Consider the following 21,751-nt stretch of genomic DNA (forward strand, 5'->3'; position numbering starts at 1 on the left):
TAATCACTAGCTACCACGGTCATGCCAACTAGACATGATGGGATTTGCTGGTCAACTCATCTAGAAGATGCCAGGATGAGGAAGCTGCTGTGAACAATAGTTCCAGACTAGGAACCACTGACTAAAGTGCCCCATCAAAGGTTTGGCACTGTTTATTAACAGCTTCCCTTTCTCTACAAAGACCAAATCTTGTCATAAGGAGAATTTCTAAAGGACACAGGGGCTCAGCCACTCGTGGGACTTTTCATCAGCCAAAACTAGCAGTCTGATGAGGTACCAGCACAAACGTCCTGGGGTGGGAATCCAGTGTGGCCTGCCTCAAGTAGAAAGGAAGGAAAATTTTGTATGACCTTTGGCAACGCAAGGAAATAAACATTTTCTGTAAATCAAGAATAATTTCTGAGCATTACCTGGTTTTGTAGAGTATTTCCTGCATTTTATAAGTTTATGTCACTGGATTTGGAAAATATATATTAATAAAATTAGAAATAGCAAAGGGTCTTTCACTAATTGATAGCTCTAACACCTGAATGTGAGGATTGGCAGAAAGTAAAAACTGCCTCACTGAGCTGGCAGAGACATCATGCATGCTGAATGGAGTGGAGTTTCAGCGGGGGTCCTCAGGAGTGGCCGTTTGATTTTTCCAAATTCTTAGGGTATTTATTTACATGGGTTGCCTTTCCTGTTCTGTCACTGAAGAGCATGTTATGACATTTTTGTCCAAAGTGATGGATGAGTTAGTATCCCCAGTGAGCATGCGATGAAAGTAGTGGCTAGAAAGTGCTGGAGAAGGAGAAGATGGCACTTAGAGGGGCTTAATACGGGATTTCATTAACGTCCAAGGAAGTGTTTTGAATGCACAATTCTAGAGCCACGAGTGTGAGCTGTAGTGTTTCAAGTCCCTTTGTTTTCTGTTTTCCTGAGTATAATACAGTGGTGCCCCGCATAGCGATGATAATCCGTTTCGAAAAAATCATCGCTATGTGGATTCGTCGCTCTGCGGGGCAAAAAAGCCCATAGGAACACATTAAAACACATTTAATGCGTTCCTATGGGCAAAAAACTCACCATTATGCGGAAATCCTCCATGCGGCCACCATTTTCGCTGCCTGGTAAGCGAGGAAAGGGTGCAAAAACACAGCGGGCAGCCATTTTCTTTACCCGGTGGCCATTTTGGAACCGCTGATCAGCTGTTTAAAAAAACATCGCTATGCGAAAATCGGTAAGCGAAACACTTACCGATATCGCAAAGCGATGTTTTACTATTAGAAACATCACAATGCGATCGCTTTTGCAATCGCAAAAATACATCGCTATGCAGATTCGTCATTAAACGAATCGCTTGTTATGCGGGGCACCTGATGGTTGTCAGATCCAGTTTGCCCACCCCCACATATACTCCTAAGGCCTAGTCTCTCCCAAACGCTGACCTCATGGAAATTGCAGGCTAAGGGCATTTGGAAGGCCGCAGTGATCCTGCCATAGGGTGACCAGAATGGTGAAGATACCAAAATAGAATGCTGAACTTTTATGCAAATGCCGGATACCCTGATCATTTCTATTGTTCAGTCACATATTACAAGATGGAGCCAGCATCTTTACTTCATAAAGGATGTGAATGTTCTGTTTTGGAATGCAGCTTGCAGTGGATGAGCAAGGTATAACTTAGATGTCTTCTGTTGAACTGTGGTTCATCTTGTATAATTCTAAATATTGGCTGTTTTGGGTATAGACTGTGGGTACAGGAATTTTTAACTTATCTCTTTTAATATTTACCAAGGCTCTTTGGGATTCTTAGTTACATTATTTGTTTTTCAGTACATGTGTTTTGCTTTGCAAGAGTTGAGAGCTGAGTGCTGAACCGGGAGGGAGAGCGGGGACTGAGTGATTTTGATGCCTTCACTGTATTGTACTATTAGGATTTCATTTCATAATATCAGTGAAAGGTCACAACTGCTTCACATGGACTAAACTTAATACTATTGTAATCATATAACGAACTTTGTTTTACTAATGAGGATTCTAAAATATAGTGATGCAGCTATAGGATCTCAAATTGTGTGTGAATTTCCCCCCTCTTTTTGGTTGTAGGTATTGTGGAAGATTATAAACCTCCATTTTATGACGTAGTTCCTAATGACCCTAGTTTTGAAGACATGAGGAAAGTAGTCTGTGTGGATCAGCAAAGGCCAAACATTCCCAACAGATGGTTTTCAGACCCTGTAAGTATGCCAACACATATTGTAAAATATTTTCTATGTGATAATCTGTCATGAATTATTTTTAACCATCTGGTATTTTGCCCCATATTCAGGCAGTGGGGCAAATGAAATGCAACAATGGTAATTATATTTATTTACTCAGCTGTGTGTCCTATTCTTATGTAAAGCAGCTGTCCTGCCCTTTCTGGCAGGTTCACTGAAACAAACACAGTCTAAAAAGTTTTGTGGAGGAAGAAGCCTTTTTATTGGGACAGAGAAAAAGCTCATTTACACACATAGATATATACACACAATGTTCATTAGTCTTGATATTTGACATTTTGGGGGATCACACAGTGGCTCTGTTCGTACCAAATCTTGATTTGTACGAGCAAAATTCTACAACCCAAACAAATAGATTGAGGCTCCAGTTTTCAGGTAAACCGTGATTTAGAGCCACTCATGCCTTCTGCTCTCCATTGGTTTATCGATTCAGATATCATGTCAGACTCTGGTTTCTGACCCTGATGTCATGGCTGGAACCCTGTTAATTCAGACTTTGTGCCAAATCATAGTTTATTTTTCTAAGCCACAGCAGGAGTGGTGTCGCAGTAAACTCTTCAAGGTCATTAAATTAAACCTGAGAATACTGATCCTCAATATGCCTGTTTTGTTTCTTTCCAGACGTTAACTTCCCTTGCCAAGTTGATGAAAGAATGCTGGTATCACAACCCATCTGCAAGATTAACAGCTCTGCGCATCAAAAAGACCTTGACCAAAATTGATAATTCCCTAGATAAGCTGAAAGCTGACTGTTGATAACACACACACACACCCAGTGCTTTCAAGACATGTAAGGTTGTGTCTAGCACAGAACTACACCTTGAGGAAATCTAGGATGCAGTCCCAAGTGTCTTCAGGCCTAGGTGAAGTTGTTTACCTAAACCAGCCATTGGAGTGGAAATGAAATCATGGGAACCTTGACTGGTGGACTGCTCTCGGCATTTTGACAGATGGCCCATCCATAAACGCGGAACATTGAATCCGTGGTGGCCTATGGAAGGAAGAGGAAGTCCTAAGAAAAAAAATTGGGGCATTAAAACCATGGCTTTTGACTGCTTTTTTAAAAAAAATCATGAAAAGAAAGAAAAAGTAAAGTATGTCCTTGTTGCTCCCAAGTGAAAATAACTTGGAAGCAGTCAGCTCAAATCAGCAACATTGCCTGCGCTTTTCTTCTTTATTGCACTAGGGATTCTTTGCATTCCTTAATTGCACTGTTACTGTTTAGTTTTTAAAGATATGAGTTGCCAAAAAATAGGATTGGCTCTGTACTTATTGGTCTGTGTTTCTTCTGAATAGTAGAAAATCAATATGGGAAATCGAACCTGTAACTGACTCTCTTCTCTTTCTTTCTTTCTTTCCTTTTTTTAAAGGCTGCATTTTATGTATGTGTACTGTTTACAATAATGCTGGACACTAGGAATTATTGTTTATAAGGAAACTTGCAGATTTTATTTATTGCTAGTGTGCTTAACAGGTTTTTTTTAAAAAAAGCTGAGGAAGTTCATACAGTCAAAGCTTATTTTTATGTGACTTCTATAATTTCTTACAGACTTTTTTTTTTTTTTTTTTTTTTTTTTGGTAACATGGTATAACCTGAAACAGCCTCACTTCTCTCCCCTCCCTCCCATGTATTATCAGTTTAGAAATTTAATCACCTTTTTAAGTGCTTCATATTTTATACGTGTGTGGTCTGTAACATATATTTTCCGTTCAAAATATGCAGAACATTTATATATAAATATATTATATATATATATATCTTAAATATAAAGCCATTACCCGAATGATGCCACATCTAGTACCTTATTGAACTAGAGGTGGGGAGCAGCAGAGGGATAATTGTAGAATGGTAGGTCATGTATCTTTACGGGAAAATGCATTTTTCGCCTCAGCTTTACATAATATGCATTTGAAGTCTGCCAGGGGAAGGGAAAGGGGAAACAATATTTTTTTACTTTTTCGTTTTGTATTTCACAATTCTTTGTATAAAAGAGAATATTTTCAAGTCCAGTGGAAGAAAGTGTTCCCTCATTCTGTTAGTGCCTCTGAAGAGAAACGCCGTACGGTCGAGCATCACCAGCATCTTTCCGTGTATGATTCTCGCCCTTTGCTGTTTTCCAAGTCACCTCTCATGTCAGCAGACCTGTGTGGTGGATGGGACGGCACCGAGGAGCTGCAGAAATGATTCTTCACACAAGGCGAGGGTGACATCGGGCAGCTGATGAATTGTTGACATGAATTGTTGTGTGATGATGATGTATGGACAAATCCGATCATGCTGTTCTCACCATGATGTTTTGTTTTGTTTTTAAATTTTGAGTTTCTTGAGTAAAGAATTTTGATCCCAGTGCTTTGCCCTTGGCTTATCCTGCATGAGCTCTCCTCACGGGGTGGTGGTTGGGTGGGTGGGGGTGGGGGATGGGGGGGCTGCCTTAGTAAAATCTGAGGGTGCTGAATGGAGTGATATGTCGTCTTTTACAACAAGCACCGTGCTTCAAGTTTGTTGAGAACTAAACGGAAGGAGCTTTATTTTTAAACAGGGTGTTGTAAATAAGACCATTGGAATTTCTCTCCCCCGCCCCCCAACATCCCCGACCTCTGTTCTGTGTACTTCAAGAGCTCTTCAGGGGAAGAGTGTTGGTTTGTACCTTTGTGCTACTGTTGTGAAAGTGTGAAGACAGGGCAAATGCGGCCTCAATTTGTTTCGTTGACATTCAGAGGGTGTATGATCTGTTGGCCAGATACCCCCAGTGATTGGATATGATCTCTGCAGGATGTGATATTAGCATGTGGATAACCAAGCATCGAAAGATGACAACTGAATTGCCAACTGGAAAAATCTCTCGCCATCAGAAACCTCTTCAACGTGGAAGGCTAGCGGAACCATCCGTTTCCTGGTGGGCTAGATTTCATAGGTAAAGAGGCCTTTAACAGAGAAGAGCATTTATTCCTGCAGGCCCTTTTTAACTCTATAGCGTGACCTTCTACAGTCTTGGGAGGGCTCTGCTGCTTTTACTTCACATTCTAATCTGTTGTGAAAGGTATAGGAGACCTTGAGGCATCTTTGGGGTTAAGTAAGGAAAAGCAGTACTGTGAAGGAGTCCTTAGAAAATGGGATTTGATGCGTTTGTTCCTGATGTTTCCACAGTTTTGGTATGCCACTGAGGGAATTTAACCAAATCAAAGGGAAAAATATTTAATTTCTTCTCCCTTTTTCTTAGTTTTGGTTAAATTGTTCCTGAACATTTAACAAACGGATTTAGAAAAGACCTCTGAAGTAAAACATATTCCATGAAACCCTTTGCTGCTTAAGATGTGTCCAGTCCTAATACTGTTTTGAACTGGTAAAGAAATGGCTTTTAAAGGACTGTTTATTGGTGGCTTTGGATATTCCCAGCCTGACAGAAATAGCTATTGGGAAATGAAAGCTCTCTCTTATTGGGGTGCTTTGGGAGAAGGTTCTTGGCAAGGGAGGCTTTGCCATCTCAGTCCCCTTTCGTGAGGGTAGGTTTTTTTCACCTGGCACAGGGTGTTCTCCCCCAACCCCTCACCATCCCTGCCATGGACCATTTTGGATTCCCGATCCTGAGCTGTCCAGAGCCATCATGGAGCCCTCCTTCCTTGTTTAAAGATGTTTTCAATATGAGCCTTTTTTGAGTAAAACGTAGTTGCTGCTTTAATGTGAAAGATTCTAAAGCGGTGGCGGCATTGCTTTAGGCTTATTAGCTGGAATGACAATTTCATTTTTCATTTTCATTTTTCAATTATTTTAAAGGAGAGATAATTGTTGATATGCAGATGCCATTGGGCCTGACAGTCCTGTTCTCCAGTTCTGTTTCCAATAGCATTTTTAACTTTCTGAGAAAAAGATAATGGCCATAAATGAAAAGGGTCTGCAGTGAAGTTGTAACTTGCTGCACAAAAATTGTTGTTATGTGCTCTCAAGTTGACTCAGACTCATGGCAACCTTATGAATGAGTGATCTTCAAAATGTCTGGTCCTCAACACCTCTGCTGAACTCTTGTAAACTCAAGCCTGTGGCTTCCTTTAGGAAGTCTGTCCATCGCGTATTTGGGCTTCCTCTTTTCCTGTTGCCTCCCATCTTAGCATTATCGTCTTTTCCAGAGAATCCTGCCTTCTCATAATGTGCCCAAAATTATTACTCCACACAAGTTCATGTTTAACTACAAAATTATCTTGCTGTGGGGTTGTTTTATACTTAGAACCATCTGGGTCTGGTGGGTGAGGTCAGAGAGCCTTCAGACTCAAAAGAACTATAGAATAGTTAGTGATGTAAGTGGTAAAGTTGGACGTGCAGCTGCTCGTCATGATAGTTATCTTAGCGAGCCAGCCACATAAGGAGCTTCAAAAATGCTGGTAGCTGGGTCAGTCCGCATCATCAGATGAAGAGCAAGTCTTGTGTAAACTTAATAGCTCTTAACTCCACATTCAAAACCAGGCTGGCCTCAAATTCTTCCTGGGAAAATCTGTTTCTCTACCAGCTGCTGTGAAGGTTACTGCAAATTTCATAGCAAACAGGGGGGAAAGTTAGATGATGCCATGTATCGCTGCTGCTCAGAGAGGGCCTGTGAGCCCTGGGTCCACTATACTAGTGATCCTGAAGATCATCTAGTCCAATCTCATGCCAATACAGGAGTACGAAATTCTGACATGAGTGTTCCCCCCGCAGTTTAAAAGTATCCAAAGAAGAGCAACGCCTCACAGCTGTTGATGTCCTTCTCAAAGTGTGGGGCTCAGAACAGGGCGTTGTGTTCTTGGTGAGGTCTGACCAAAGCAGCAGCCTTTGTGCAGCCACATCACACTCTTGGCTCATGTTTTGCTTGTGGCCTAGGAAGACCCCTAGATCTCTTTCGTTTGTACTACTATCAGACCAGGTACAACTGTCCTGTATTTGTGCATCTTGCATTTTTACCGGCTTAAATGTCAACGTTTATATTCCTGATTTTTGCCCAGTTCTCCAGTCCATTGAGGTCATCTTGAATCCTGAGTCTGTCTTCCAAGGTATTAGGTACCTTTTCCCCATTTGGTAATATTTGCAGATTTGTTAAGCATCCGCTCTGTTCTTTCAATCCAAGTCATATACAGTACATCTTTACAAAGATGTTGAACAGCAACAGTCCCAGGATGGAACCTTGTAGCACTCCATTTTCCTTTCTTTTTTTTTCCTCCAGGACAAGGAGGAACTATTTGTTGCCCCTGTGAAGTTGAGGTTCACTTCATAGTGGACCTCCTGCCCAGCTAGCCCTACCAAACTTGGGAAGAGAACAGAACTGAATGGGGTGAATAAGTGAGAGGGAGAATGGCGTGTGTTGACTGAACTTGAGACACTTGGATGGGAGCTTCTTAAACGGAAGATATTGGGGCACATTCCCAAAGAGAATCTAAACTAAAAGCCATCAGAATAAACCAGCAAGGCTCCATAAGGCACATTCAGATGAGCAGAGATTTTTAAAGCAGGTGTATAAGAAATGGAAGGAAAGGCAGATCACCAAGTAAGAACGTGTTTGTGTGCAAAGAAACATTAAAAATAATAGAAAAGCAGGTAAAGAAGTAGATAAGTAGGCAGGCACGAGGATGAAGAAATGGCAAAAGACCACCTCCCTACTTCAAATGAATTCACATTCTGCGTCCCAAGTGTGGGGCTTGGCATTTAATGAGCTCAGACTATGGTGAACTGTTTTCGCTTGTGCCAATATAAGTATAGTATTAATTGCAAACAGCTCATCATGTGGTAATTAGTGTGCGCTACGTTATGATCATGAGTTGAATAGACTGGGCTGACAAACAGAATCTGAAACTTGTAAATATATCTGTCATTAGTTGACAGATGGCTAACGAGTGCTAAAGCATGATGTTCAAAATATAAAAATCGACAAGGAAGGTTTAAGGAAAACTGCTCTTTGAATAAGGGCTTTGACCTATTTTCTTCATCCTGATGGATATTGCAGTCTCTAATCTGTAGGCACCCGGTATGGGTTAGTGGATAGAGTGGTGAACTAGGACTCAGGAGGCCTGGGTTCAAATCCCAGTTTAGCCATGGAAGCTCACTGGGGAGCGGAACTGGTAATGCCACTCATTAAATACCTTCCTTACCTTGAAAGCCCTATTAGGGTCACTATAAGTTAGTTCCAACTTGACAGCACATAACAACAACAAATTTAAAACAGATTTTAAGACATAGTTTAACTTCTAGTAAAATGATGAAAAGTTATTCTTTGATCATCTACTGTATTACAGCTTTAACTTTCGGGACCAGTTTTAAAAACCTCATCTGTGCTTTTTGAAAAATCTAGCTGAAATCCAATGTTAATCCCATTTTGGATATACCCATTGAAATCAGTGCAATTATGTTAGTACTGTATTGACTAAATTTCCACCCATTTTTGATGAGTCTAGGTGGAACTAACACTGGATTTACAGTGTTCCTCTGAAGCTTTTTGTACATTTATTTTGAAATGCTCTATTTCTAGATATTTAATGTCTGAAAATATGTGAGTGGGAACACAAAACTCATTACAGTGGGGTCTTGACTTAAGAACGGCTTGAGTTAAGAACATTTTGACTTAAGAACCACTCTCATAGGAAAATATTGACTTGACTTAAGTACTTAGATTTGAGTTAAGAACTGAAAAAAAACCACGTAGGAGGCAGGGAAAGTGCAAAATGTGAACTTTCAGTTAACTGTTGGCCAGTGAAAAAGGTGCCTGTCTGCTTCCTCACTCCTCCCAGCGTTTAGAGAGTGGATTGGGAGACAGTCTTCAGACTGCCTGGTACTGTACTGCCTGGACTGTATTTTCCCTGCCTTCCCTGAACCTTTCTTGACCTAAGAAAAAAAGAAACAAAATATCTCCCTCTAGTGGTCGAAGGCAGAATAGCAGCTTCCCATTAGTTTCTATGGACGGAAAAGAGCAGATACGGATCAAATGGTTTTCAATGCATTCCTATGGGAAATGCAGATTTGACTTGAGAACTTTTTGACTTGAGAACCGCCTTCCAATATGGATTAAGTTCTCAAGTCAAGACCCCACTGTAGCTGAGCAAGCCTATGATGAGGGAGGGAAAAGAAATACAATTTCCTCCATTTAAAACACATGTCGATGTGTAAAACTTTGCTGCTAAATTTTGGAGGTAGAATTGGGAGCAAACGGTCAGCTCCATTACAAAGACGCCTGGATTGAGATCAGGTGGAAAGATTTTTGTATTCCTGCCGTAAATTAATCAACAATTCAACAATGTAGTGATATGATTAAATTTAGCCCATTTTCCTGTCTGGTGATAAAAACCATGTGCCCTGCAGTTTTTCTTGTTAGTAGGTATTAGACCGGCGTACGACAAAATCTGGAGAGCAGTTCATAGGAGGAAAGCAAAAACAGGCTGAAATAATCAAAATGTGCACCAAATGAAGCATAAATTGAGAGTTTTTAAAATGACCTAATGCAGTAAAGGAAATACAGATGCACCGAAACTAAAACAGTGCTAAGTTGCTGCATAAATGACAAGAACTGCTGGTTGGTTGGGCAAGTCTCTGGTGCTGGAAAGACGGGTGGAGGCATGAGGTGGCTAGAAGCAGAGAGGCCAGGGGTCCTCCTGCAGCTTTATTACTTGTGTAAGTGTAGCTCCTCCCATCCTTTCCTGACAAGTGTACATGATGAAATGCCATCATATTCTACACAACTGTAAAAAGGTGCAAAAGCCCTGTCCTCTTATAAATCTGGCTGCTGCTCCAAGCAGACCTCACAGGGCTGGGTGTTTGCCAGCTGGGGGAGTGTGGGGGGGACACTGTTAGGAAGGGAACCTGTCATTTCTCATTTGATAGGGCCACGCAGAAGAGCTTGAGTGATCACCTCAGGGTAACGGGTACAGAGTTCTCAAGCAAGTGTGTCTCATGAATATGAAGTGCTGTGAAAAGTAGTTATGGGCAGTCAGAGGATTTTCTCTGACCTAATCACACTGCCATCATTCCCGTTTTTATGGTGCATTGGGTATTTAGATATTTTCAAAAAGGAAAATTGTGCATTTCTCTCTCTCCCCCTGCCCTCCCATTTTCTAGCATACAAACCTACTTTCGTGAAAATTAAATAAAACAAGCTGCTTTTTTATTTCAGCCTTAATAGTTGATTTTTTTTTTACTCCAGTGTTTCCTAATATTTGTGGTGTGTGTGTGTGTGTGTGTGTGTGTGTGTGTGTGTGTGTGTGTGTGTGTAAAACCAGCTGATGGGGTTTATATGGGACCAGTGATCTTGCATGAATCTGCAGCAGCGCTATGTAGTATAAGTGTGTTCCTTCTGAGGTTGTGTCTTGCAGCTGGACTTTTGTCTAATTCTTTCTCTTTGCTGTCTTCAACTCCTTCTGGCAGTTGCAAAACACCTCCCCAAGATTGTCATGTGTGTGGAAAACATGATTGCCGAAAATGAACTGAACTGGCTGCCAGAAACATTCCAAAACAAATACACTGATAAGTAACCATGTCTCATAGGGGAAATCAATACACATTATTTCCGTGATGCCAGGCAAACATAACGCTCTAGGCTCCAAAGTCCAAAGTTTATTTCTGAAGCAAGCTGGAGCAGGTAATGCAGAGCTATAAATCTTGGAGGGATGTTTTCATGGAAAGGTTTGTAAACATGCACTCAGGAGGCAGCATTTTAAGAACGGCTCTTGAGTCTGCACTGCAGTGCAGCAGTGTCTCTTTGGACTGCCCAAAATGGATGATACTACTGGAGTCCTAAGTTTCATGTCACAGGGGAGGGAGGGTGGAGTGTAGCTTAACACAGGAGCAAAATTCAGTGGTTGCTTCCATTTTGCAGGAATCGCTCCTGTGTGACAAACCTGTAAAACGTACACGAGGTACAACCACATGAAACAAAGAAACAAAACAAAAAGACCAAAGCATGTGGTACCTTAATGACTTATTATATTTTAATATAAGCTTTCATGGACACGTCCACTTTGTCAGACATATGGAAGCAGAATGAAATGGAATGAAATCTAAATGAAGTATCAGTTTCACATTCTACATGTTCATTGGTTACATGCAGTAATTAGGCCTATATTTGTATGTAATGAATGAACATTTAGAATGTGAAATTGATATTTCATTTACATTTCATTCCGCTTCCATCTGTCTGACAAAGTGGATGTGTCCATGAAAGCGTACATTAAAATATAATAGCTTTATTATACAAAAGTTTTTTGTCTTTTATTTCTTTGGATTTTGCCCGATATGTTTGCACAGACTAGCATGGCTACCTCTTCTAATAATACCGTGTTTTCCCAAAAATAAAGACAGGGTCTTATATTAATTTTTGCTCCAAAAAACGCATTAGGGCTTATTTTCAGGGGATTTTTTTCCATATACAACAATCTACATTTATTCAAATATAGTCATGTCATCTTTTGGTTGCTGCACAGTGGTAGAGAGCGGGGTTCACTTAACTGGGGCTTATTTTGCGGGGAGGGCTTATGTGGCATTCGCACCTTGTGCCCCCTTGCTTGACCGTCGACTCAGCACTCGAAGGCAAACAATCCCCTCTTTTACACTGCTGCCACCAGGTGATCACTAAGTCACTATTACTTCAGGAAGATGAAGATTCAGGTCCACACTTCAAAGTCTTTTTAAATATAACTTTTGTTTATTGATTAGAGAAATTGATAGTGATTCAAAAATATCTTCTTTAGGTAAATTTATTTTAACAACAATCTTCTAGTTGATAATACACTCCTAACTATAATCACTTCTCAGATTTCCCCAAACTCCACACTATATCTCCTTCTCTACTCTCTCACGCTACTCATACCCTCTCTGACTGACTCTCACTCAGGCTCCACCTCTTATAACATCTCTCTCGGCTCCGCCTCTCAGCAACATAAATATGCATGAACATTTAACATAACAACATGAACCATTGATATAACAAAGGGGAATGCTACAGACTTCCCCCCTTAAATATGTTTGTTTGGGAGGGGAAACACGTTTTTCCTCCTAAACAAACAGGTACACTTGCATTTAACTTTACTTACCATATAACACATTTAACATAACAATTACTATACCTTATACTGTAAAAATATCACTACTATTCAACAATATACCTTATTTACATTTAAAATTTTCAACCATACAGAAATCATAATCATGAAACTTTTACATAAATAATTAAACTGTGAATTATAGTCCATTACAGTTTGTAATAAAAGTCCTTGAATCATTCTTCACATTTCTGTCCATCAATTCAGTTTTTCATCACATTTACAAACAGAACATTTATAATACAATATCAGCTCGGGTTATTCACCCCCATCAGTCATTGGGCTTTCGAGGCATGATCTGAGCCTTTGTTGCAAAGGAAAAATTTGCAAAGTCCAAGTCTGTCACTTTACCATAGTAGTCAGGTGTACCGTGGACTGGTCCGGATGTTGCCATCTCCTTCAGATGGACACACCTCTGCTGGCACTCAAGAGTCCCTCTGTTGACCACTGGCTCCTTCCTCCGCAACTCGGCCACTTGGTTGACCCCTGGATGTCATCTGCTGGTCATTTTATAGTGATGTCAGCTTTAAGTCTGGCTTGGGGTTTCACTTGCTCAGCTAGGGAAAGGGTAGGCAGTTCCCTCTCCTCCTCCCGAACATCGTCAGATGCATCCCTCTTTAAGGCATCAGGGCTTACAGCTTCCTCCTTCTGTATCACGTAATTGACATTGTTAATTTTAGAAACTACTTTATAGGGATCATCCCAAGCTAAATGCAGCTTGTGACCCTTGACTGGCCTTAGTAAAAGAACTTCATTTTCTGTCTCAAAAGTTCTTTCATGGGCTTTCTTGTCATACCAAGTCTTCTGCTTAGTCTGGGCAGCCCTTAAGTTCTTTCCGGCTATCTCTAGAGACCTTTGCAGGGTGTTTTGCAACCTGTGAATATATTCTACCACTGACTCTGGGTCACTTTCTCTATGGTCTTCCCAGTTCATGCGGAGCAATCTAAACGTCCGCGCACCTCCTGTCCTAGCAGCAACTCAAAAGGACTGAATCCAGTGCTTCTTCATCGTGGTCTTCTGTGAATGCACACAAAGGGTTAATACCAGCGCCAGCGTTGGGCCTCTCGGAACGTTTTCTAGCTGCAAGAGAAAAGTAACAATGTTTAGGACTACCCCTACTGCGCACGCCCAGCCTAACCGTCCCTCAGTTCCATTTTTCCGCCTAGCGGTTTGGAGCCTCTCGTCTTAGCTGCGTTACTGCGATATATCTGATTTTTTGGCTTTTGACCTAGCTTCACTCTCGGACTACCCTAGCGCTTTTCCCCTCAACTTGGCGACCCGGTGTGTGTTTCTGGCTTTATTCGGACTGATTTCGGACTGCTCTGCCTTATCCTAGGACTTGTCGTTTCGGTTTCCTTACTGCCCTATGTCCCCTTCCGGGCCGTTCAGCAGGTGTGTGGTGTGCGACCGCAAAATTCCTCATCAGGACGGCCACGATACTTGCCTGTATTGTTTGGGCGAGTCGCACAATCCCAAAGCTTGCCCACACTGCAAAGCCTTCACTAAGGCCGCTCTCAAAGCTCGCCAACAGCGCCTTAAACTTCATCTGTGGGAGTCAACCTTGTCTTCCACGGCGCCCTCGGAGGGGGAAATGGCTTCCACTTCTCGAGCAGCTCCTGTTCAGTCAGTCGTCTCTAAAGTCTCCAAAATGTCGAAAAAATCTGCGTCGTCGAAATCGGCCGCTCCTGTTTCGAACCCCGAGCCTCCGGCTCCGAAAGCTAAGCCGTCGAAATCGTCCAAAGTTAAGGCGGCCGCCCAGCTTAAAATGACTTCCATCCCGCTTTCTCCGAGCTCGGGTTCCATCCCATCGCCGATTCTTGAGGAGCTGTCGAGGCGCTTCGGGGCCTCGTACGAGGCACCCGCTCCTCCTCCTTCTCGACGTACTGAAGTGATACCGCCTTCGGGAAGGTCTTCCCCGACACCGAGCCAGTTAGTCGCTGTCACTACTGGCCTCGCTTCTGCCCCACATAGCCCCTTTCCTGCGGGCCAGGGGTCGCCTCCCGTGTCGATCTCGTCCGTACACTCGGACTCGAGATCCCCTCGAGAGAAGATACCTCGATCACCTGTGCGTTCCAGGTCGAAATCTCCTCGAGGCAAACGTTCTCGCACGGAGAAGCATGGCTCCCCGAGTCGGTCCCCTTCTTCCGGCCGCTCGAGGTCGAAGTCTCCTCGACGGAAACGATCAAAGAAGAGGCATCGAGCTTCCACTCAGTCCGACTCTGGCGATCGCTCGGACTCGAAATCTTCTAAGCGTAAACGCTCTAAGAAGAAGCACCGTTCTCCTCGACGTCGTAGCAAACATCGACGTCGATCTTCTTCTTCCCGTTCGGCGGATTCCGACCGCCCTAAGCGCCGTAAGCACCATCGACGTCGACACGACCGTTCGAGGTCTCCTTCTTCGTCTTCGACATCCGCATCTCGAGACCGGTACCGCAAAAAGATCCGGTACATATATGTGTCTTCTTCTTCGGAGTCGACCCGACCTCGACGCCGACGCCGGGCTATTCGACCCATAGACCAGCCTCCTGCGTTACCGGTTGCCCCTCCGCCGCAACCGGCCCCTTCCACCTCGGCGCCAACCGTGGTCCCAGTTCGACCCCCGACAACGCAGGTCGGCATCGAGAAGCCCCCTCCAAAGAAGAAGAGGGATGTCTTCTCCTCTGATCCAGATGAGGTGTCCACGGAGCGATCTTCTGACTCCGACCAGGAACAACCCCCTCCCTTGCCACCGCATGATTTACCTCCGGGTGATCTGGTGCTTTCCGATACTGGCGATACTCACGCCCCTTCTCCATCTGAGGATTTTTCTTCTTACTCCCAGATGATGTCCAGGCTTGCCAAAACCCTCAAATTGGACTTGAATCTCCCTTCGCCTCCCGGAGGGGACTTGTTCTTTGGGGACATCAAGAAGGACAGTACCGCTCCCCCCAGTATAACCTTTGTGCCTGTGGTTATGGAGGCCATCAAGGAATTCTGGGCTCAGCCTGCGACTACACCTAACGTCCCTCGTCGCACAGAGCACTTCTACAAGATTCATGGGGCTGACACTCATTTTCTGCTCAAGCATCCCATTCCAAACTCACTCATTGTTGAGACAAGTTGTTCAAGGCCCTCGGCCAAAGCCCATGTTACCCCAGTTGACAAGGAGGGTAAAAAGCTGGAACTCATCGGCAGGAAAATCTACTCCCTGGTCACCTTGCTACTTCGAGTCATAAATTATCAAACTGCTTTCGGAGCCTATCACAAACAATTGTGGCTCAAGCTTTTGCCGGGGTTGAAAATGATACCTGAAGACACCCGGCAAGCTTTTCTTAATTCCTATGAGGAAGCTCAGACGGTATCCAAGTATGAACGTCTTTCCATCAGACATGCAGCAGAAATCTCTGCCAGAGTCCTCATGTCTGCCATCTCTATCCGGCGCCACGCTTGGCTCCGTTCTGCTGACATAATGGAGGACGTCAAGTCAAAGGTTGAGAGCCTCGCCTTCGACGCTACCGGGCTGTTCAACGAAAAGACCGACTCCCATTTGGAGGACCTTCACAAGGCTAAGAGAACTGCTAAATCCTATTCTGTTCAGTCTCAATCTAGACAGCGACGCCCTCAATGGCGTAAATCTTATGGACAGTATCAATCTTCCCAACAATACCGTCCTTACAAGCACCTACCTCAGCAGCGCTCTGGCCAGTCCTCTTCTTCTGTCCAGGGCTATCAAGGATACCGCCCTCGTCCTCCCCATCGCCGCCAACCCTTTAAGCCACCTGGCAGGAAACAAAAACAGTATCTTTGACTTTCGGCCCCCCGTTTTCACCCATTCACCACCTACCACCCGTCTTCAACCGTTTCTTCACAACTGGTCTGTCATCACAAACGACACTTGGGCTCTGAAAATTATTCAGCACGGTTACCAGCTGGAGTTTATAAGATCTCCTCCGCTAGGTTTCATAACTCATTCTCCCTTCGACTCCTCGCTCGAGGAAGAAATATCATCTCTCTTGGAAAAAGATGCCATCTCTACAGTACCACCCCGCGACATACAATGCGGGTTTTACTCCCGCTACTTCGCTGTCTCAAAAAGCGGAGGAGGCATAAGGCCCATCCTCGATCTAAGACTCCTAAACACTTACCTGCGACCCAGACGTTTTCGGATGCTCACCTTAGAGTCCATCATGCACCTGCTGAAGAACAACAATTGGTTCGTCCTCATAGATCTCAAGGACGCATACTTTCACGTCACTATCCACCCCGACCACCGCAAGTTTCTTCGGTTCATCTTTCAGGACACAATCTACGAATTCCAGGCCTTGCCATTCGGCCTGTCCACAGCTCCCCGGACCTTCACCAAGGTCATGGCTCCGGTGGCAGCTTACCTTCGTCTCAGGGGTATTCACGTTTACCCTTACCTGGACGATTGGCTCGTCGTCTCCACCTCGCGGAGGCAGTCCCTGAAAGACACAGAGTTCATCCTGTATCTCCTCTCCAATCTCGGCCTCACTGTCAACAAACAGAAGTCTCGGCTCATTCCCTCCAAAACAGTTCAATACATAGGAGTCTGTTTGGACGCTGTAAAGGGTCGAGTCTTTCTTCCCTCAGAGAGAATACACAAGATCCAACGAGCCATCAGAAAATTTCTCCCCGGTGCTCGGGTGACAGCCCATCACGCCCAACACCTCCTCGGCCTGATGTCTTCGACAACGCCAGCGCTAGCGCACGCTCGCCTCAAACTCCGGTCGCTCCAATCATGGTTCCTCACCCTTTTCGACCCTATGATGGACAGTCAGAGGAAACGCCTTCGTGTCACCCCGGAGCTTACCAAACAGCTCCAGTGGTGGATGTACACACCCCATCTCACGGTTGGCCGGCCCTTTCGTCCACTCCGTCTCACCGTTCAGGTTACAACGGACGCCAGTCCCTCCGGCTGGGGGGCGCACTGCGGGCGTCGCACCATTCACGCCCTCTGGACGCCACAGGAAGCCATGTTCCACATCAATCACCTGGAACTGCTGGTGGTTATCAAGGCCTTCAGGTCCTTCCTTCCTCTCCTACGCGGCCGCGGAGTTCAACTGGTGACGGACAACACTACCACAATGCACTATGTCAACAAGCAGGGAGGAACCCGCTCTCACTCACTCCTGTATCTCTCCATCCTCCTTTGGGAGTGGTGTTACCGTCATCATATCTACCCTGTGGCCATCCATGTAGCCACGGAGGACAACACAGTGGCGGACACTCTGAGCAGGCTTCATTATCAGACTCACGAATGGGAGTTAAACCCTCTGGTCTTCCAGGACCTTTGCCGCCAATGGGGGACCCCAGTGCTGGACGTGTTCGCATCCCCTCACAACGCCAAATGCTCCCGGTATGCGTCCCGGGCAGGTCTCGGTCGCCACTCGCTCGGCGACGCGTTCATGATTCCATGGAACCAGGGTCTCTTGTACATGTTTCCACCGATCCCGTTGATACAGAGATCCTTGATCAAACTCCGACGTTCAATGACTCCGGCCATTTTCATCGCACCCTTTTGGCCTCGCCAAGTGTGGTTCCCCACTCTAGTCAGCATGGCTGTGGACTCAGTAACCCTTCCGATATGGCCGGACCTACTGACCCAGGAAGCAGGCGAAGTCCTTCACCCCGACCTCGACACGCTCCATCTGACGGCGTGGAGGATCGTCCAGAAATTCAGGAGGTCTTGACCAACGCCATCAAGCCCTCCACGTCTCGCTTGTATGCCTACAAGTGGAAAAGCTTTCTGAAATTTACCCAACAGAGGGATCTCGCCTCTTCCCCTGTGTCTCTGTCTACACTTCTGCAGTATCTCCGTTACCTGTTCGATTTCCACCTGTCTGTCTCTACTATCAAGGTGTACCTGGCTGCGGTTGTCTTTTTCCAACCCAGAGCTTCTCCCTCTTCCCGTTTTTTCTCCCATCCCACTGTCAGGATGTTTTTGAAGGGTCTCTCTAACCTCCGACCTCCCGTTCGTCCTCCACTCCCTCAGTGGTCCCTACACTTGGTTCTGCACGCCCTATCCAGAGCCCCATTTGAACCCATGGCTACCTGTGACCTCAAGATGCTTTCTTTAAAAACGCTATTCCTAGTAGCTATCACCTCTGCCCGTCGAGCTAGCGAGCTGGCAGCTCTCCGTCATGACCAACCTTTTCTTCAATTCTTTAAAGACAAGGTTATGCTTTACCTGGACGTATCTTTTCTTCCCAAGGTGGTCTCCGACTTCCACGTCAATCAGCCACTTATTCTTCCAACTTTGTTTCCGTCTCCGACGACTGATGTTGAACGCATGCTCCACATGCTTGATGTTCGACGGTCCTTAGCTTTTTATGTGTCCAGGACCAAGGACTTTCGCCTGGCCAACAGACTCTTTCTTTGCTACTTCGGCCCAAAGAAGGGCTGCCCGGCCTCGCCGTCCACGCTCTCTCGGTGGCTCGTATCTACCATCGCCCTGGCCTACGAGCTCAACCACAGAGATCCTCCACAGGGACTTAAAGCCCATTCCACCCGGGCTGTTGCCTCATCCACTGCCTTACTTCGTGGCGTCGACCTGCCCGACATCTGCCGGTCCGCTACGTGGTCCAATGCCTCTACCTTCATAACCCACTACAGATTGGACGTGAGGGCAAAAGAGGAGACCAAATTCGGGAGGGCAGTGCTAGCATCGGCTCTTCAGTGACAGCCCACCATCCGGTTAGTAAGCGTGCTAATCACCCTTTGTGTGCATTCACAGAAGACCACGATGAAGAAAGAAAGGTTACTTACCTGTAACGATGGTTCTTCAAGTGGTCATTCTGTGAATTCACACAATCCCGCCCGGCCTCCCCTCTGTCTGTCTGTCACTGGCATCTCTATGACTCGAGGGCCTATGGCGGACAAATGGAACTGAGGGACGGTTAGGCTGGGCGTGCGCAGTAGGGGTAGTCCTAAACATTGTTACTTTTCTCTTGCAGCTAGAAAACGTTCCGAGAGGCCCAACGCTGGCGCTGGTATTAACCCTTTGTGTGAATTCACAGAATGACCACTTGAAGAACCATCGTTACAGGTAAGTAACCTTTCTTTTCCTTCGGAATGCTCCTATAGGCATATAGTAAGGGTTGTATTTTGCAGTCCCAATTATTTGGGTTCTCTGCTACATAAGCCTTAATCATGCACACTAATGTGCCATTAAATTTTTCTATTAGTCTGTTAGTCTCAGGATGATATTGTGTAGAGTTGATTTGGGTAATCCCACAGGCCTTCCATAACCTTTTTATCAGTTTTGAGGTGAAGCTCGTCCCCAAATCACTGACTAGCAAATCCCAATCAGCTCATGTAATTGATTAAGGCATCTGCCACCATGTCAGTTTCCATGTTACGTAAAGGAATTGCCTCGGGATATCTGGTGGCAAAATCCATAATGGTCAGTATGTATTTATTTCCCCTTTTGGTGGCTTTAGGTAAAGGACCCACCAGATCAATTCCCAGCCCTTGGAATGGGGTAGAGATGACTGGCAAAGGACATAATTTGGCTTTAGTCCTGTCCTGCCCTGTCCCTTGTCTCTGATAGACATCACAAGTTTTGCAAAAATAAGTAATCTGTTTACCCATACCTGGCCAAAAGAAGTTCTGGGCAAAAGAAGTTCTTTTGGTTCGAGTGATCCCCATGTGAGCCCCAAACAAACTACTGTAAGCTTGATTTATGATGTTCTCCCTGTATTTACTAGGGACCACTAACTGCTTTCGGGGTTCCCCCTTTCCTCTGTATGGGGTGGCTAACGTTTCCCTATACAAAAGGTCTTTATGCCTGCAAAATCTCTCAGGGCATTCCAGAGACAATTCAGTGGGCATTCTGGCTGCTTCAAAGCAACCCCCAAGCTAAAGTCTTCCTTCTGCTCCTGGGCAAAATTACAGTGGTGCCTCGCATAGCAATGTTAATTGGTTCCAAAAAAAACATCGCTATGTGAAACCATCGCTATGCGAAACACCATTTCCCATAGGAATGCATTGGAAACCGGTTAATCCGTTCCAATTGGAACGGATTGCCGTCGTTAAGCGAAAAAACCCATTGGAAACATTGTTAAGCGAAACAATGTATCCTCCATTGGAATGTATTGAAGCTGACTCAATACATTTTAATGGCTTTGCGAAGTCAATTTTTGCAATTTTAAATGTGTCATACAAGGGTCAAAATGGTTTTAAATACTTGGATTAGCTTCTGCACCCTCTAAAACGGATGCAAAAGTTAATTTGGCTTTGATCTGACTTTTCATTAATTTATGGTGCATTTTTTCCCCCCAACTTTTGACAGCTGTCAAAATCTGACAGCTCCATTATTTCCTATGGGGGAAGAAAAAATTCACAAAAGATTAATGAAGACTCAGCAACTGTTCTAAATTCTTGGGTTCGTTAGAGGACCCCCTAAGTTGTGTGCAAACCTGATTTGGCTTTGATCTGAACTTTCGTTAATTTTTTGTAAATTGTTTTCTCCCCCATAGGAAAGCATGGAGCTGTCAGATTTTGACAGGTCCATTGGTTCCTATGGGCCAAAAAAAAAATTCACAAAAAATTAACGAAAAGTCAGATCAAAGCCAAATCAGGTTTGCACATGACTTAAGGGGTCCTCTAACAAATCCAAGCATTTAGAACCGTTTTTGACCCTTCTAAGACACTTTTTTAACTGGAAAAAAACATCGTTAAGTGAAGCAGGGGACCTAAAATCGCATTCGTTATGCGAAGCATGGTCCCAAACTTCGCTAAGCGAAAATTGCCCATAGGAAACATCGTTATGCGATGCATATTATTTTCTAAAAAAACACATCGTTATGCGAATTCATTGCTAAACGAGGCAATCGTTAAGCGAGGCACCACTGTATTTTTATTGGGACTCTTCAGTAGTATGAAATCAGCTTCAGCACCACTGTTAAGCTGGGTATCCAAGGAAACCTCTCTCTCCAGGCTTCTCTCTGATACTGTATCAATCTCAGCTGCAGAAAGTGGGGTTTGACCCCCCCCTTTGAGCGTGTAAGCACTAAAGAACTCTTGACATGCTCTATTAAGTCCCAACCAAGTAGAAAAGCTGCTGGTATTTCATCTGAAATGGCTACCTGCCACTTTCCAGACCAATTCCTATAGTCTATTTGAATCTCAGCCACTCTTAACACTACAGTTTCTTTCCCAATTCCTTATAGGGTCATTGTTCTGCCTGCAATTATGTCATCCTGGGCTATCAGATCAGAATGTACTATGGAAATTTGAGACCTTGTGTCCCTTATAGCAGTGTATTTCTTTCCTGCCACAACTATCTCTTCACCAGCATTTCTGAGAAGGGTATTGTCATTTCTAATGTAAAAACTATGTACTACAGGGGCTTCAGGAATGTCTTCCTCCTCAAGATCAGTAGAAGCTGTGGTTGTCAGGGAAACAGGTCTCTGGTTACTGCTTCTCTCAGCCGATTC

At 44.4% G+C, this 21,751-nt stretch overlaps 1 protein-coding gene and 2 long non-coding RNA genes across 6 annotated transcripts in view; 1 reads left to right on the forward strand and 2 right to left on the reverse strand.

Annotated features, from left to right (window-relative positions):
- Positions 1-4,611, forward strand: part of ACVR1 (activin A receptor type 1) — a 102,470-nt gene extending 97,859 nt beyond the window's left edge. For all 4 annotated transcript variants that reach the window (XM_072982877.2, XM_078376364.1, XM_072982886.2 and 1 more), the window contains 2 exons: positions 2,092-2,222; positions 2,886-4,611. In XM_072982877.2, coding sequence (XP_072838978.1) covers positions 2,092-2,222; positions 2,886-3,020 — 266 coding nt within the window. In that variant the 3' untranslated portion in view covers positions 3,021-4,611. The remainder of the gene's footprint in view (positions 1-2,091; positions 2,223-2,885) is intronic.
- LOC144583149 (uncharacterized) lies at positions 3,605-16,687 on the reverse strand. The gene is made up of 2 exons (XR_013536788.1): positions 15,980-16,687; positions 3,605-13,394 (listed from the first exon to the last, which is right to left on the reverse strand). It is a non-coding gene; the product is annotated as an uncharacterized LOC144583149 (long non-coding RNA).
- Positions 16,688-17,853: 1,166 nt separating this feature from the next.
- Positions 17,854-18,563, reverse strand: LOC144583151 (uncharacterized). The gene is made up of 2 exons (XR_013536791.1): positions 18,502-18,563; positions 17,854-18,041 (listed from the first exon to the last, which is right to left on the reverse strand). It is a non-coding gene; the product is annotated as an uncharacterized LOC144583151 (long non-coding RNA).
- Between the last annotated feature and the right edge of the window lie 3,188 nt (positions 18,564-21,751).

Source organism: Pogona vitticeps, chromosome 1 (assembly GCF_051106095.1).
Source record: "Pogona vitticeps strain Pit_001003342236 chromosome 1, PviZW2.1, whole genome shotgun sequence".
Lineage (NCBI taxonomy): Eukaryota > Metazoa > Chordata > Lepidosauria > Squamata > Agamidae > Pogona > Pogona vitticeps.